At 38.1% G+C, this 15176-nt stretch overlaps 1 protein-coding gene across 10 annotated transcripts in view; it reads right to left on the bottom strand.

The window, feature by feature from the left end:
- Positions 1 to 15176, bottom strand: part of PTPN13 (protein tyrosine phosphatase non-receptor type 13) — a 209870-nt gene that overhangs the window by 17843 nt on the left and 176851 nt on the right. For all 10 annotated transcript variants that reach the window (XM_043448301.1, XM_043448303.1, XM_043448309.1 and 7 more), the window contains 8 exons: positions 14364 to 14522; positions 13214 to 13385; positions 12902 to 13112; positions 10910 to 10980; positions 8196 to 8257; positions 4787 to 4880; positions 3956 to 4093; positions 3772 to 3860 (listed from right to left, as the gene is read on the bottom strand). In XM_043448301.1, coding sequence (XP_043304236.1) covers positions 3772 to 3860; positions 3956 to 4093; positions 4787 to 4880; positions 8196 to 8257; positions 10910 to 10980; positions 12902 to 13112; positions 13214 to 13385; positions 14364 to 14522 — 996 coding nt within the window. The remainder of the gene's footprint in view (positions 1 to 3771; positions 3861 to 3955; positions 4094 to 4786; positions 4881 to 8195; positions 8258 to 10909; positions 10981 to 12901; positions 13113 to 13213; positions 13386 to 14363; positions 14523 to 15176) is intronic.

Genomic DNA, 15176 nt, shown 5'->3' with positions numbered 1-15176 from the left:
ACTTTACTAAGAGTCACAGTAATCCCCACCTCATCTGAGCGGGATTTGTTCCAAAGCCCCCAGTGAATGATGGAAACTGCAGACAGTACTCAACACTTCTGTTCACGTCTTTCACTCACAAACTGAATGCCTTTTCCATCTTAACTAAGCACTTTTCATGCACTGTGGCCATAACATCTGCAGTCTGAAGTGCAACAACAGAACTAGCACAAATTTCTTTTTCCTTCTTCACTATTTCACAGATTTGTTTGTACTACAGAACTAACCTTGGCATATGATTTTTTCTTCCTTTATGAAGTTGAGAACTTTCATCTTAAAGGAAGCACTTATGATTTCTTTTTGGTGAATTCAAACTTCCAGCATCACTACTCTGGCACTTCAGGGCCATTATTAAGTGCAGTAAGTTATAGAAACACAAATAAGTTACATCACACACTTTGATGCTGTAATGGTTGCTCCAATAACCGAGATGGCTACTAACTGACTTATGGGCAAAGTGATGATTTGTGTTCTGGGTGGGTGGGAGCAAGAATGTGCAAAATTTCATCTCACTACCTAAAATGGCGTGCAGTTTAAAATTTATGAATTGTTTACTTCTGGAATTTTCCATTTAACATTTTCTAACTGAGGTTGCCTGTGGGTAACTGAAACCTCTGAAAGTGGAACTGTGGACGGGGGACAGGGAGAGACTACTGTAGTCAAGGGTTGTTTTTGTTCTGTCAGTAACTGGTGTTCGATTCTTTCTGACCCCATAGACTGCAATACGCCAGGCTCCCCTGTCCTTCACTATTTCCCAGAGTTTGCTCAAACTCAAGGCCATTGATTCAGTAATGCCATCCAACCATCTCATCCTCTGTTGCCCCCTTCTCCTCCTGCCCTCAATGTTTCCCAGCATCAGGGTCTGTTCCAATGAATCATCTCTTTGCAACAGGTGGCCAAAGTATTGGAGCTTCAGCATCAGTCCTTCCAATGAATGTTCAGGGTTGATTTTTTTGGGAATTGACTGGTTTGATCTCCTTGCAGTCGAAGGGACTCTTAAGAATCTTCTCTAGCACCACAATTTGAAAACATCTTCAGTCTTCAGCCTTCTTTATGGTCCAACTCTCACATCCATACATGACTACTGGAAAAACCATAACTCTGACTATAGGAGCTTTGTCAGTAAAGTAATGTCTCTGCTTTTTAATATGCTGTCTAGAGAGATGTGTCATTATGGCCTTAGTTAAGAGACTTCAGAACATACATTGCAAGGCGTATTTTAAATAGTATTATTAATAAAATATGATTAAGTCAGTACGATTTAAAATATTCAGAAAACCTTTTACAAAGAGCTTATTGCTGTAATTATTAATCTTTTGATAGTACAAAAGAACAGCATCTTATGTAAAAAACACTACAGCATGATATATTGTGAGCTATTCAATATTTGTGTAGCCATTTTTTTAAGGTTAGGAAATATATACCAAACAGATAAATGCTTCCTTTTATTTACACACATTAATTATTTGTAAGTTTTTCATGAAAATAATCAAGTGTCTATGAGACTGTGTGTGGGTACATGCATGATAAGAATCCAAAGCAGCTTGGTTTTGACAATTTTGAAGATACTCATTAGGAAGATTAAGAAGACCTGTGAGGGAAATTATCCTCAAACAATGAGCAAGATCAGATTCATATAGATACAATGATGCCTAATTTGAGCAGGCTTACCTATTATTTTGACTATGCTAAAGCCTTTGACTGTGTGGATCACAACAAACTGTGGAAAATTCTTCAAGAGACGGGAATACCAGGCCACCTGACCTGCCTTCTGAGAAATCTGTATGCAGGTCAAGAAGCAAGTTAGAACTGGACATGGAACAATGGACTGGTTCCAAATTGGGAAAAAAGTATGTCAAGGCAGTATATTGTCACCCTGCTTATTTAACTTCTATGCGGAGTACATCATGTGAAATGCCAGGATGGGTGAAGCACAAGCTGGAATCAAGATTGCCAGGAGAAGTAGCAATAACCTCAGATGCAGGTGACACCACCCTTATGGCAGAAAGAGAAGAGGAACTAAAGAGCCTCTTGATGAAAGTGAAAGAGGAGAGTGAAAAAGCTGGCTTAAAACTTAACATTCAAAAAACGAAGGTCATGGCATCCAGTTCCATTACTTCATGGCAAACAGATGGGGAAACAACTGGAACCATGAAAGACTTTATTTTCTTGGGCTCCACAATCAGTGCAGATGGTGACTGCAGCCATGAAATTAAAAGACGCTTGCACCTTGGAAGAAAAGCTATCACAAACCTAGGCAGCGTGTTAAAAAGCAGAGACATCACTTTGCCAACAAAGGTCCGTATGGTCAAAGCTATGGTTTTTCCAGTAGTCATGTATGGACGTAAGAGTTGGACCATAAAGAAGGCTAAGCACTGAAGAATCGATGCTTTCAAATTGTGGTGCTGGAGAAGACTATTGAGAGTACCTTGGACAGCAAGGAGATCAAACCAGCCAATCCTAAAGGAAATCAACCCTGAATATTCATTGAAAGGACTGATGCTGAAGCTCCAATACTCTGACCACCCAATGCCAAGAGCCAACTCATTGGAAAAGACCTTGAGGCTGGGAAAGATTGAGGGCAGGAGGAGAAGGGGGTAACATAGGATGAGATGGTTGGATGGCATCATCCACTCAGTGGACATGAATTTGAGCAAGCTCCGGGAGATGGTGAAGGACGGGAAAGCCTGTCATGCTGCAGTCCATGGGGATGCAAAGAGTCAGACACAACTGAGAGACTGAACAACATATTATTTATCCACTATTTCATGCTTTTTTCTTAGTCAGCTCAATATCCCAGAAGATATGAAGCCTTAGTCTTAAATAAGTTTATCATTACATTTTGAAAATTGTTTCTTTCTCTGTCTTTTTCTTCTTTTGGCTTAAGGAAATTTGAATAGTAATACTTTCTCTGGAATGGGATGACTTTTTGTTTGAAACATTCTTTTTTTAAATATTCTCTTCCAGTATGGTTACAGGATATTGAAAACAATTCCCTGTGCTACACATTAGGACCCTGTTGTTTATTCATTCTAAATGTAATTGTTTGGCATAGGATGACTCTCAAATGCAACAAGAAAATGAATTTAAGATGATTCCAACTTTTGAGTTTTATTTTCTTAAAAATTTTAACAAATTTATATATGTTGAACACTAATTCTTGGACAGCTTATTTTTATTAGTTTGGATCCAGCTAATCTAATGTATTATGAATAAGCCAGCAGCCCAAATCTATTAAAACATGTTTCAACTGAAATTGCAGGCCAATCACAGCAAAAGCCATGGAATAACTGAAAAAATATGTTTTCATGATAATTAAGACCAAGAATTCAAGAAAGACAGAAGAAAACAAGCATTCAAGAATAAAAATGAAATTTTCTACCTAGGTTAGGTATTAACTGGAATGGGATCTTGGAATTACCAACTTTTATTTGGTGCAACAATAATAAAGATACCAAAAAAAAAAAAAAAAAATCAAGATTTTCGGGCACTTTTTTCCTGAATGGAAACCTTCATCAAAAGAGGTTAAATGATTTAAAGGTAAGTTCTTTCTGAAAAATGAGTAAAAGATATCAGTTCTGACTCTGACTGAGGTTACTGAGGTAACCAGCCATCAGGATATTATCTCTAATATTTAGAAGGGAAACTGGTAGGCTGGGAGAGGTAAGACCTTATCAGAGAATTCTAACAAGATACAGCATCACAGAGTGTCTACCTAGGTATTATCCTTACCTCTGTAAAATCTTCAGGTAAAGGGGAACCATCACAGTATGTATCTTCTGCTCTCTCTTCAGATAACTTCCCACTGGCTTTCAATGCACCTGGGCAAGAGAAATGGGCCAAGAGGAATTAAAATGCTCTGTAGAGGCTTCCGGTATCCTTTAGGGTACCAACTTACTCATTCTGGTTCATCTACCTGGAACACAGGCATCTCCTGCTGCGTTATTTTGGTTTAAAAGATTCTGAGCTTCCTCATCCACAACATCCAGCAAAGACTGGATAACTTCAGCTTCTTGAGGATCATCATAGTTCTCATCTTCTTGTCCATCAGATTCTTGAAAAACAGTAATCAACATGGGGTTTTACTTTAAAAAATATTGATAGGAGAAAGAGACCATGTGGCATATATAACATGGCAGACACTTCAAATTTTAAGCATTTACTCTGAAAAAGCAGCAATGACAGGGAAAACTTTTTACTTCTAGAACTATTCTGACTCTTACAAAAGGCCACACAAATGCAACTGAATAAACCAAAATCAATGTGTGTGATACACCTTTTCATGAAATATTAATAATTTAATGTTTTATTTCCCTAAACTAGTCCTAAATTATTAATTTATAAAAGAAACTAAAGAAGTTCAACTAAAGAAGTTACAAAGATTATGGATATATAATGTATAATAATAGGGCAGCCCAAACATCTTTAAGAAAAAATTTCTCAGTTATTAGGTAGCTTGTGAATGGCTGCTTCAAAGAATACAAGAAACATTATCAAATAAGGCTGCTCTCTCTTGAAGCAATTAAAAATTATTTTAATTTTAGAGGTGAGAATGAATACTGGAAATTTGTACAGTAGTATAGCTAATAATATTAATTTTATGCTATTCTTTTATTTCTTTGAACAACAATCTTTCCTTGTAAAATACAGGAGCATGTAAGGCAAATAAGAAAGGCTACCAATATTTCTTTAAAACTTAAATTATTAGGGCACTTAGAGTAATTGGATGGCTGATTTGGAAAACTACCTTTGTACAGAATCAGGTTTGCTGATTCCTTTGTCTGATAAGTAGAACATTTTCCTTCAGGGTACAAAATTTCAATGATTTCTTCTCCATTAACCTAAAGTATAAAAAAAACAAAGCAATCATTAGTTTCCTATTTTACTAACTTCCAGGATTAGGTAGAGACTGCACATTGCCTCTACATGTCCGTCTCCCTGTCTTTCTCAGTAGAAAATCCTTCTTCTATCTCCCCACATTGCATCAGCGCTTCTAGGAAATACCAATGCAATGATACATGCAAAGGGGATGGGCCCTTCCATCATCAAATATGTCTAGAAACACTAGATTAAACAACATTTTTATTTCACGAATTCTCATAATGCTTACTAATATAAACTGTGAGTTGTCAAAAGATAAATGCATTGTGTACTATTTCCTAAACTTACTTGACTACAGAAATCTCTTTTTAAAGCATATTTTATGGGACTTATCTTCCATAGAATTTTTCAGAAAAGTTAAATAGTAAAAAAAAAAAACAAGTTAAATAGTACTACTAATCTTAGAAGTTGAGGGAAATGGAAAAAAAAGTCAATCTTTTAAGTATCTGTGAAGTTGTTTCATGGACACAGTCTTCGATTTAGTGACCTGATCAACTGTTGGCTGTAAAGATTTTCAAATCTAATCTAAATCTCATCTTGGCTCCAGGAAAAGAGCAATGGATTTGTAACTATAAAGTAATTATTAAATGGAATGTAACTTTTTAAATTTGGTGGTTAATTGTGAAGCACTTCATGGCATGCAGCCTATAAAAAGAAAGATGATTAGGGGAAAAAATGCAAAATTAAGTGATTTGAATAAATGAAAATAATTTATACAAATAAAAGGTGGTTTGCTCTAAAGATTTTACCTTTTAAATTAAAATGAAAAGGATAGTAGATGCAAGGATAAAGTTATTTCTATAAATAGTGGTTGCTGCTGTTGTTCTTTAGTCACCCAGCTGTGCTGGACTCTTTGTGACCCCATGGACAGTAGCCTGGCAGGTTCCTTAGTCAGCTGGATTCTCCAGGCAAGAATACTGGAGTGGGTTGCCATTTCTTCCTCCAGGGGATCTTCCCAATCCAGTCACTGAACCCTCATCTCCTGCTTGGCAGGCAGATTCTTTACCACTGAGCCATATGAGAAGCCTCAAATAGTGGTTACATAAAGTCAAAAATTTCATTGGATTGTAAAACTCTGTTCTACATGAGAAATTCACAGTACAGACGTTAGTATGCAAGGACAGAATATTGTTTGGGAGCCTTCCTGGAAGATTTTAATTGCAACAAGAATGTTTGCAATCACAAATAACAAAAGTTCTAATTTCTAGAGTTTTATGTTAATTTAAACAGAAACTCTACCCTTTCTCCCTTTCAACAACATGGTGATATTTACAAAGAAAATAAGCACTATACGGCATGACTAATATTAGAAATATATGGAAATTCAGTTGCTTCAGCTATGTGAAATTGGAGACCTTCTGAATAAACAGAACATAATGTGTAGCCATGTCTTAATCTACCAACATACAGACACTAAGAAAGTTTTACTTTTGTGTCCTAATCATATGACATGCTAAACCATGTCATAAGTTCGAGACAACACAGTGAGATGAAAGGCATGGAATTTGGGGCTTCTGGTCAGTAAATTCATTTTCTCTTCCTGCACTAAACCCAGCTCACTGCCAGAAATCTTGTCGAGCTGATAAGATTTTCAGATTACTAGGAGGGAAATGCCTCAGGTCTGGATTTTACAAGGAAAAACATTCAAGTACTGAGGTTCAGAAAAGACTGTACAAGATGTGTCTGAGATAAAATAATTCCACAAAATAAAGATGCAGCTGTGAGCTGTGTACATTACACGTGTGCATGCCTGCTTAGTTGTGTCTTGACTCTTTGCGACCCCATGGACTATAGCCTGCCAGGTTCTTCTGTACATGGACGTTCCCAGGCAAGAATACTGAAGCAGGTTGCCATTTCCTACTCCAGGGGATCTTCCCTACCCAGGGTTTGAATCCACATCTCTTGCATCTCCTGCATGAGCAGGCAGATTCTTTACCATGCCACTCAGGAAGTCCCATACATTACATGCCAGAAAGTCAAAAGAAATGTTAACCAGACAAATGGGCATACATGTAGCCTTAAATAAAGAGCTGGAAAGTGGAATTTAATTACATATTAAAACATTTTGTTAAATCACCTCCAGATTTCTCTATCCTAATCTTAAATGATTTAGGTTCTTTCATTTTATTATGTAGTGAAGCATTTTCTATGTCTTTCAAAAAGCAAGTTTTGCCTCATTAGTAGCAGAGATTTTTCATTTGAGAGTCACTGCTGGTCAACGTTAACCCACTGTTAACTACATTCTTCTCTTCTGGATATCTAGGAGACAACCAAAAGAATTGTGCACGTTAATAAAAAAATCCCAGGACTAAAGCTATAGATAAGTAATTAGCCTATGTAAGAGCTGAATGTGTGCCCGATGATGAAGGATTACTTGTGTGTGGGTTTCCACTGTGTGAGTTACTTACTAAATTCTATTGTTGTTCAGTTGCTAAGTCATGTCTGACTCTTTGTGACCACATGGACTGCAGCACGCCAGGCTTCCCTGTTCTTCACTATCTTCTGGAGTTTGTGCAAGTTCATGTCCATTGAATTGGTAATGCTATCTAACCATCTCATCTTCTCCTGCCCCCTTCTCCTCCTGCCCTCAATCTTTCCCAGCATCAGGGTCTTTTCCAATGAGTTAGCTCTTCACATCAGGTGGCCAAAGTATTGGAGCTTCAGGATCAGTCCTTCCAATGAATATTCAGGGTTGCTTCCTTTAGGATGGACTGGTTTGATCTCCTTGCAGTCCAAGAGACTCTCAGTAGTCTTCTCCAGCACCACAATTTGAAATCATTAATTCTTTGGTGTTCAGCCTTCTATATGATACAACTGTCACATCCACGGGCTTCCCTTGTAGCTCAGCTGGTAAAGAATCTGCCTGTAATGTGGGAGACCTGGGTTCGATCCCTGGGTTGGGAAGATCCCCTGGAGAAGGGAAAGGCTACCCACTCCAGTATTCTGGCCTGGAAAATTCCATGGACTGTATAGTCCATGGGGTTGCAAAGAGTTGGACACGACTGAGTGACTTTCACTTTCTAACATCCATACACAATTACTGGAATAACCACAGCTTTGACAACACGGACCTTTGTCAGCTAAGTGATGTCTCTGCTTTTTAACACACTGTCAAGGTTTGTCTAGCTTACTTTCCAAGGAGCAAGTGTCTTTTAATTTCATGGCTGCAGTCACCATCTGCAGTGATTTTGGGGCCCAAGAAAATAAAATCTGCTTACTAAGTACATGTATCTAAAATCAATACATATATCTAAAGAAGGTGGTCTTTCACTTACCTTGGAGAATGAGTTATTAGGTGTGAGTGAAGGTTTGCCACAAGGCTCCACGATGTGAGGGCCTGAAGGAAGAACAGAAAGAAAAAGATGAGCCACTCAGAACCACATTAGGGACAATAGTGAAAGAAGACCCACAATTTCTATGCATGTTTATTTTTATTAATATACTGAGAGGTCATAACATCATGTGATTTAAAATCAACTAGATGGGATTAAATGTTAGAGGAGGGTTTAGTCCAAGAACAAAGTCAACTATTTTTCTTAAAAAAAAAAAAAAAAAAAAAAAAGCTGGCATAAAAGCTCAGTTTGGTCTAAATGTTTCTAGTATTTGAAACTGAAAATAGATTTTCCCAACTAAATGGGAGAGAAATCATAGGTGCTGAACTACAGTCACCAGAAAGATAGCAGATCCTTTATCTCATTTCACAAAGACTATCTAATACACAGGGAAGTAAGTACGGATACAACTGGAGACTATGTTTCTAAACCAAATGCTGACTTTAACTCTTAGCCCTCAGCACAAAAATTCAATACATATATTATAAATGAGATTGTTTCCTCTACAGTTAAAAATGTACGTATTTAAAAAAATTAGATTCATTATTTCTGGGAGATACTTTATTAAACTGCCAAGAAAAATAATTAAACAGGGTACCAAAATTGAACCACTCATTCAAAGGAATCATATTGCAATAGTATGAAACAAATAGTTTATTCGCTGTCATGCCCTTTGTCCTCAGTCAACCACTGATCTGCTTTGTCACTACAGATAAACTTGCATTTTTGTACAATTTTTTATAAACTGAATAATACAATATGAATTCTTTTTGTCTGGATTCTTTCATTCAGCATAACTATTTTGAGTTTATTTTAACTTTGTTGTTGCATGTATCAACAGTCTATTCATTTTTATTGCTGAGTAATATTCTACTGTTCGAATAAATTATTGGGTTGGTTCACTAGGGTTTTTCCATAGGCTGCTTATACAAATGGTTATTCATTCAACAGTTCTTGGTCATTTGAGCGGTTTCTGATTTTGGTAGTTACAAAGAAAGCTGCTAAAAAAAATTCCTGGACAAGTTTTTGTGTCTGGAAATATGCTTTCTTTTCTTCTGAGTAAACAAAGAAGAGGAATGGCTGGATCACACAGTAGGTATGTTTAAATTTTTAAGAAATTGGCAAACTGCTTTCCAAAATGGTTGTACCATTTTACATATTCATCACTGCAAGAAAATTCCTATGAATGATGCTATATGATTTTTCAGAATTCATAAAGAAATCAGGTCAGAGAATCCCATAAAGACAGATTACTAGGCAGTTTCTACAAGGAGGGCAGGGCACAGCTCTTTCCTCAGGCTTCAAAGTTATGAACGAGTCACTAGTCTCAGAGGTCACTAGACAAGTGCTCTCCTGACTGTTGTGTGAAGTAGTCTGACTCTGCTGTGAACCAGAATTATCAGAGAGCAGCAGGAAGAACCCCTAAGGCATCCAAGATAACAACAGAGGAGGAGAGAAACAGATGTGCTTTAGCTTTCAGAAGATAAACCATGGCTGCAGCTGAGATTTCTCTGAGCTGTTTTGGTACTTAGATACTACTGGGCTTCCCTCGTGGCTCAGTTGGTAATCTGCCTGCAGAGCAAGAGACCCAGATTTGTTCCTTGGGTAGGGAAGACACCCTGGAGAACGAAATGGCAACCCACTCCAGTATTCTTGTCTGGACAATCCCATGGACAGAGCAGCCTGGTGGGCTACAGTCCATGGGGTTGCAAAGAGTTGGACACGAGTGAGCTTCTGAGCATGGTGGTGGCCAAATACCCTAAAAGTTTAACTCTATTAAAAAGTACTGGATTTACATTTCAAACACTCTAAGTTTGACCACGTTCCCCTGTGCCTAACATTCTTATATGATATGAATACTGCCAATAAAAGCTACATTTACCAAGCCTGATTATGTAAATAAGAGCATGGAGTCAGACATCGTAGGTTTAAATTCTGCTTTGACTATTTATTTACACTTTGAGCTTGGGCAAGCTATCAGACTTTGCAGTCCCTCGGTTTTTGCTTCTATAAAAGGAGGATATAACAGTCTCACAGGGTTGCTGTGAGTATCTGAGCACCTGGAAGAATGCTTAGTCCAGAAAAAGCATTAAATTAATCTTAACCGCTGCCACCACTATTAATGCTATAATTTCTATTATTAGGCTAGATTATAAGCCAGATACTTTGTTTACTCATTGCTATACTCACAATGTCCAGAACTCTGCCTGGCACAGAAAAGAAATTCAGTAATTGCCTGAATAAATTACTATGTGACAATCATTGTAATAAATTGACATATTATTGTATTTATGCCTCATTATAACCTTTTAAGGTAGATACTTATATAATAATCTTTTCATCTCTCTGGTAGAAAACAGAGGGTTAGATATGGATCAAGTAACTTGCTAAGGTTACACAGGACCTAATGAACTCAGGTCTGTCTGGCTTTAAATCCCAGGGTCCATGCCGCTCCACTCTTTCCTATCATGCACTGAATTTTAGACCAGCTTTTATTTAAATGTCATTTTTTCACTTAGATCCTGAAAAATAGTCTGGAAGGGCAACAGAACACTTTAGTGATAGTACCCAAATTTGCTTTTGGGAAAAGATAGCTACCTCTCCATAACTACTTGCATCATTAAAAAAAAAAAAAAAAAAAATCACTGTATCCTTACCATTGGCTTTGGCTGACTTTGAAGCTGAAAGAGAAGACCTCTTGGAACTGGGAACCACCGGATGACCATCTCTGTGTTGTTTAAAACAGAAAAAGAAAGAAAACAATATTGCAAATTATTTAAGATATTTGCTTAAGTATCCTTCAAACTATCTGTTAACCATTTAGCCTCGAGTTTTATTTTGGATGGGCTTCAGGGGTCTAGGTACTTTCTGAAGCTGCAGACAAGATTTTATCAGTCTTCATCTATATATGCTGGAAGGAGATATTCATGATTGAAAAAAGATTAAGAATCACTTCTTTAAATAATAAAATAATAACTGGCTAGTTTGTAGCTGGAAGCAGGATAAAGGGGAAGGTAATTGGGACTACTACTATATCTTTAGTGACTTCAGCAAAGATGAAAGTAGAAAGATGAAAAAAACCGATTTTAGATCTGGGGAGAGGGATTTTCTGGTGGTGCAGATGGTAAAGAATCTATCTGCAATGTGGGAGACCTGGGTTTGATCCCTGGGTTGGGAAGATCCCTTGGAGCAGGAAATGGCAACCTACTCCAGTATTCTTGCCTGGAGTATTATTCTGTGGACAGAGGAGCCTGGCAGGCTACAGTCCATGGGGTCGCAAAGAGTTGGACACAACAGAGTGACCAACACTTCCACTTTCTTTTTCAAGAGATACTCTAGTAATTTGGAGGCAAAAAATTCTAGAATCAGAAAAACATTTTCCCAAGTTGTCTGAACACTTCTCTCCTTCATTAATTAACATTCAGCTATATTTATGAAAATAACACTAGGCAATTAAATTTTTATAAATATTGAGGGAAACTAGTCAGGAATTATGTTCAAGGGGAAAAGTATACAATCTAACTTAAAGGTTCAGAACGAGAAATAGGCTTCTGATAAAATGATTTATTAACTGTTCGTACATGGTGGAATACATACTATGTAAAGTCCACCCTGTGTCACAAACACAAATGTGAAGTTTTCTCTTATGTAATGTAAGACTGTAATCTAGAAAGCCTGGGTTCATGTGCATGTGGAAGGCAGAGTAACGGCTCAAAAGATGTCTGCATTATAATCCCAAGAACTTCTGAATATGTTATCTTGCATGGCAAAAGGAATTTTGCAGGAGTGAGTAAATTAATGACCTAGAGATGAAGAGATTATCCTGGATTATCTAATGTAATCACAAGGGTCCTTATAAATTAAACAGGAAGGTAGGAATGTCAGAGTTGGACAGATACGATGCCGAAGGGTGCTGTGATCGCTGGCTTTAAAGATGACTGAGGGCTATGAGCCAAGAAAGATGGCCAATGTCTAAAAGGAGGAAAAGGCAAGGAGATGATCTTCTCCTTTGGAAGGGATGCAGCTCTGCTAACACTTCGATTTTTAACCCAATGAGACTATTTTATATTTCTGGCTTCCAGAACTGTTAAGATAATTAACTTGTATTGGTTTAAGCCACTAAATTTGTAGTCATTTGATAACAAGACACTAATACATACATTAAAAAAATTATTTCCATTATTAAGTGAAAGAAAAGTTGCTATTAGCATTTCTTGTAATGGGAAATGGTCAGGAGGTATAGTGGATGCGACGGTCTATGCCCCGTTGGTTGTAGACATGAGGTTCTGGTAGGACGGACTGTGTTCCAACTCTGGGAATCGGCCAGGATTGGCCAGGGCCAACCAATATATTCTCATTCCTTTGGCTCATCAGGACTCGCCTGAATTTAGGTCTAAGGCAATTGACATACAGTCCTTGCTTTACTACGATGATCAGTGAGACTTGTCTGAAGATTGGTCTGGACAGTGTGGGATGCACATGAGTCATGAAACTGACATAGCCATTTGACTATCATGAAGGAAACATGTAATCTTTACTAATTCCCCATCCAATTAGTCTGTGAATTACTAATTCAGGAATATCTTTAAGAGAGTCTAATGGCCTGAAATGCATGTGTGCAGAAAAATCCATGAATAACTATGGTGTACCTTGTAGCTTTCAGTACCACCGAAGGAAGTGACAGGTCCAATGTTCGCTTAGCTTCCTCCAGAGTCATGCCCTGTGTGCTGACTCCGTTCACATAGTGGATGATGTCTAAGAGCTGGAGATTACCCTCCGTGGCTGCAACTGACCTTGGATTGATATCACTAACATACACCACTTGATGAAGACTGTCACGACCTCCAGATAAGGAAAAACCTTCAGGAAGTAGAAAAATATTTGTTTCTTTAGGCTTAACAGGATGTAGTTTTAATCTATCCAAGAAAAGTCACAGTGCCCAAAGTCTGAATTTGCATTACCCAGCTCCTCTCTGTTGCACGTAAATGTGACATCAGGTAGCAAATGAGGCAGCACTGGCATCCTGGGTAATTCCAGAACTCGGCCAAGAACTAATCTGACTGTCCTGGGCGCAGCTCGGAGTAGGTTCACTGCATCTGTGTGAGTCATGTTTGTAACATCTGTATCATTAACCTACAGAAACGAGAAAGGGCCAAAGTGGGATTACAGTTTTTGGAATACAGGAGTTGCCAACAAAATACAGTAATTTCTCTAACTTTTCATACAGTCTATTTTAGCCAGTAGGAGATTCACAATGAAGAGTGGTCTCTTGGGACACTTTCCTGGTGGTCCAGTGGTTAAGAATCTGCCTTGCAATGTAGGGGACATGGGTTCGATCCCTGGTGGGGGAACTAAGATCCCACATGCCATGGGGCAACGAAATCCACGCACTGCCACTAGAGAACTTGCACACTGCAATAAGAAGCCCGTGTGCCACAACATGAGAAGCCTGCACACTGCACTGAGCAAAGCTCCACATGTGCTGCAACAAACACCCCAGTGCAGCCAAAAAAAAAAAAAAAAAGAGGCTTGTCTCTCGTTTACTAATAATCTTCTTTACTGTGGAAATCATGAGCACAATGACCACGTAATTATAAATGAAATAATAATGTTATTACTATTGCTAATACAGATGATATTACTTTGCCAATATAGAAAATTTACTCTTAGAGCAGTTTAAGAAATTTTCTCTTTCTGAGACTCAAGATTGCTTGTTTAAAGTCTTTCCAAACTATGACTGTATAAAGGCATTTATTTTTAAGAGGTGGAGAAGGAAAACATAAACAAAATGGAGAAACAGAGCATTATATCAACTCAACCTTCGAGCTGTTCCTTCTGCGGCACTGGCTTGATCTCTGGCCCTGCTGCAATGCTGTCACCTCAGTCGTGTCTGACTCTTTGTGACCCTGTGGACTGTAGCCCGTCAGGCTCTTGTGTCCATGGGATTCTCCAGGCAAGAACACTGGAGTGGGTTGCCATGCCCTGCTTCAGGGGGTCTTCCCCACCCAGGGATCGTGAATTGCGTCTCCTGCACTGGCGGGCGGGTTCTTTACCACTAGCACAGCCTGTCCAGCCACATTGGCACAAACACAGTCTGCTTAAATGTCTTACCTTGATGAGCCGGTCCCCAGGTCTCAGCCTCCCATCACTTTTGGCTGGATCCTGAATGACATCATGAACGTAACAACCAATGCTCTGATTGCCTTTGGTTACTGTGAAGCCCAGGCTTCCTTTTTCCGACTTATTTAGGGTAATCAGGAGTTCTACCTCCTAAGGAAAGAAACAGTGATTCTATTTTGCTGTACAAAGAGAAAGACAACTATTCTTTCCATTGATTAACACAGGAGAAAACTAAACCTTAAAAGGTTGCTAAACTTGCTCAAGTGAAGAATGCAGGTAAGTATGTCCAGTTCTAGACAGAAGGTACCCCTCCAACCTCCTGCCTGCCAATGTAAAATAAAAGTTGGGTTTAAATTCAACATTATGTGCTTGTCTGGTGATAGCTGACCCAGAACTTACTCAAGCTTCAATTCTTATATTTTCAGAATAAACAAGAACAAAAACCCATGCCAAGAGCAACAGAAGAAAGCTTTTCTTGAGTAAAAACATGAAGTCTGGGTGATTAAATATCACAACTTGATGTATTTAGTTGTATGAAAAATTTTTCTTTAAGATTTCAACTGAGGCACAAGGGTTCCTTAGGGCTTATAGGCGTGATGACAGATTTCTAAGGAAATCATCCAAAGATTATTTTCACTCTACTGCTGAGAATGAAATTGAAGATGTAGGTGCTACACACACACACACAATTATAGGGAAACAAAGTGCCTGGAAAGATTAAAGTGTTTATGGGTTTTGACTGGTGATGGTTTTAATCTGTTCCTTTGTTTTCTAACTTTTCTATAATAAGTATTTATTACTTAG

Source organism: Cervus canadensis, chromosome 26 (assembly GCF_019320065.1).
Source record: "Cervus canadensis isolate Bull #8, Minnesota chromosome 26, ASM1932006v1, whole genome shotgun sequence".
Lineage (NCBI taxonomy): Eukaryota > Metazoa > Chordata > Mammalia > Artiodactyla > Cervidae > Cervus > Cervus canadensis.
The sequence above is the reverse complement of the archived record's forward strand: the minus strand, read 5'-3'. Positions and strand labels throughout refer to the sequence as shown.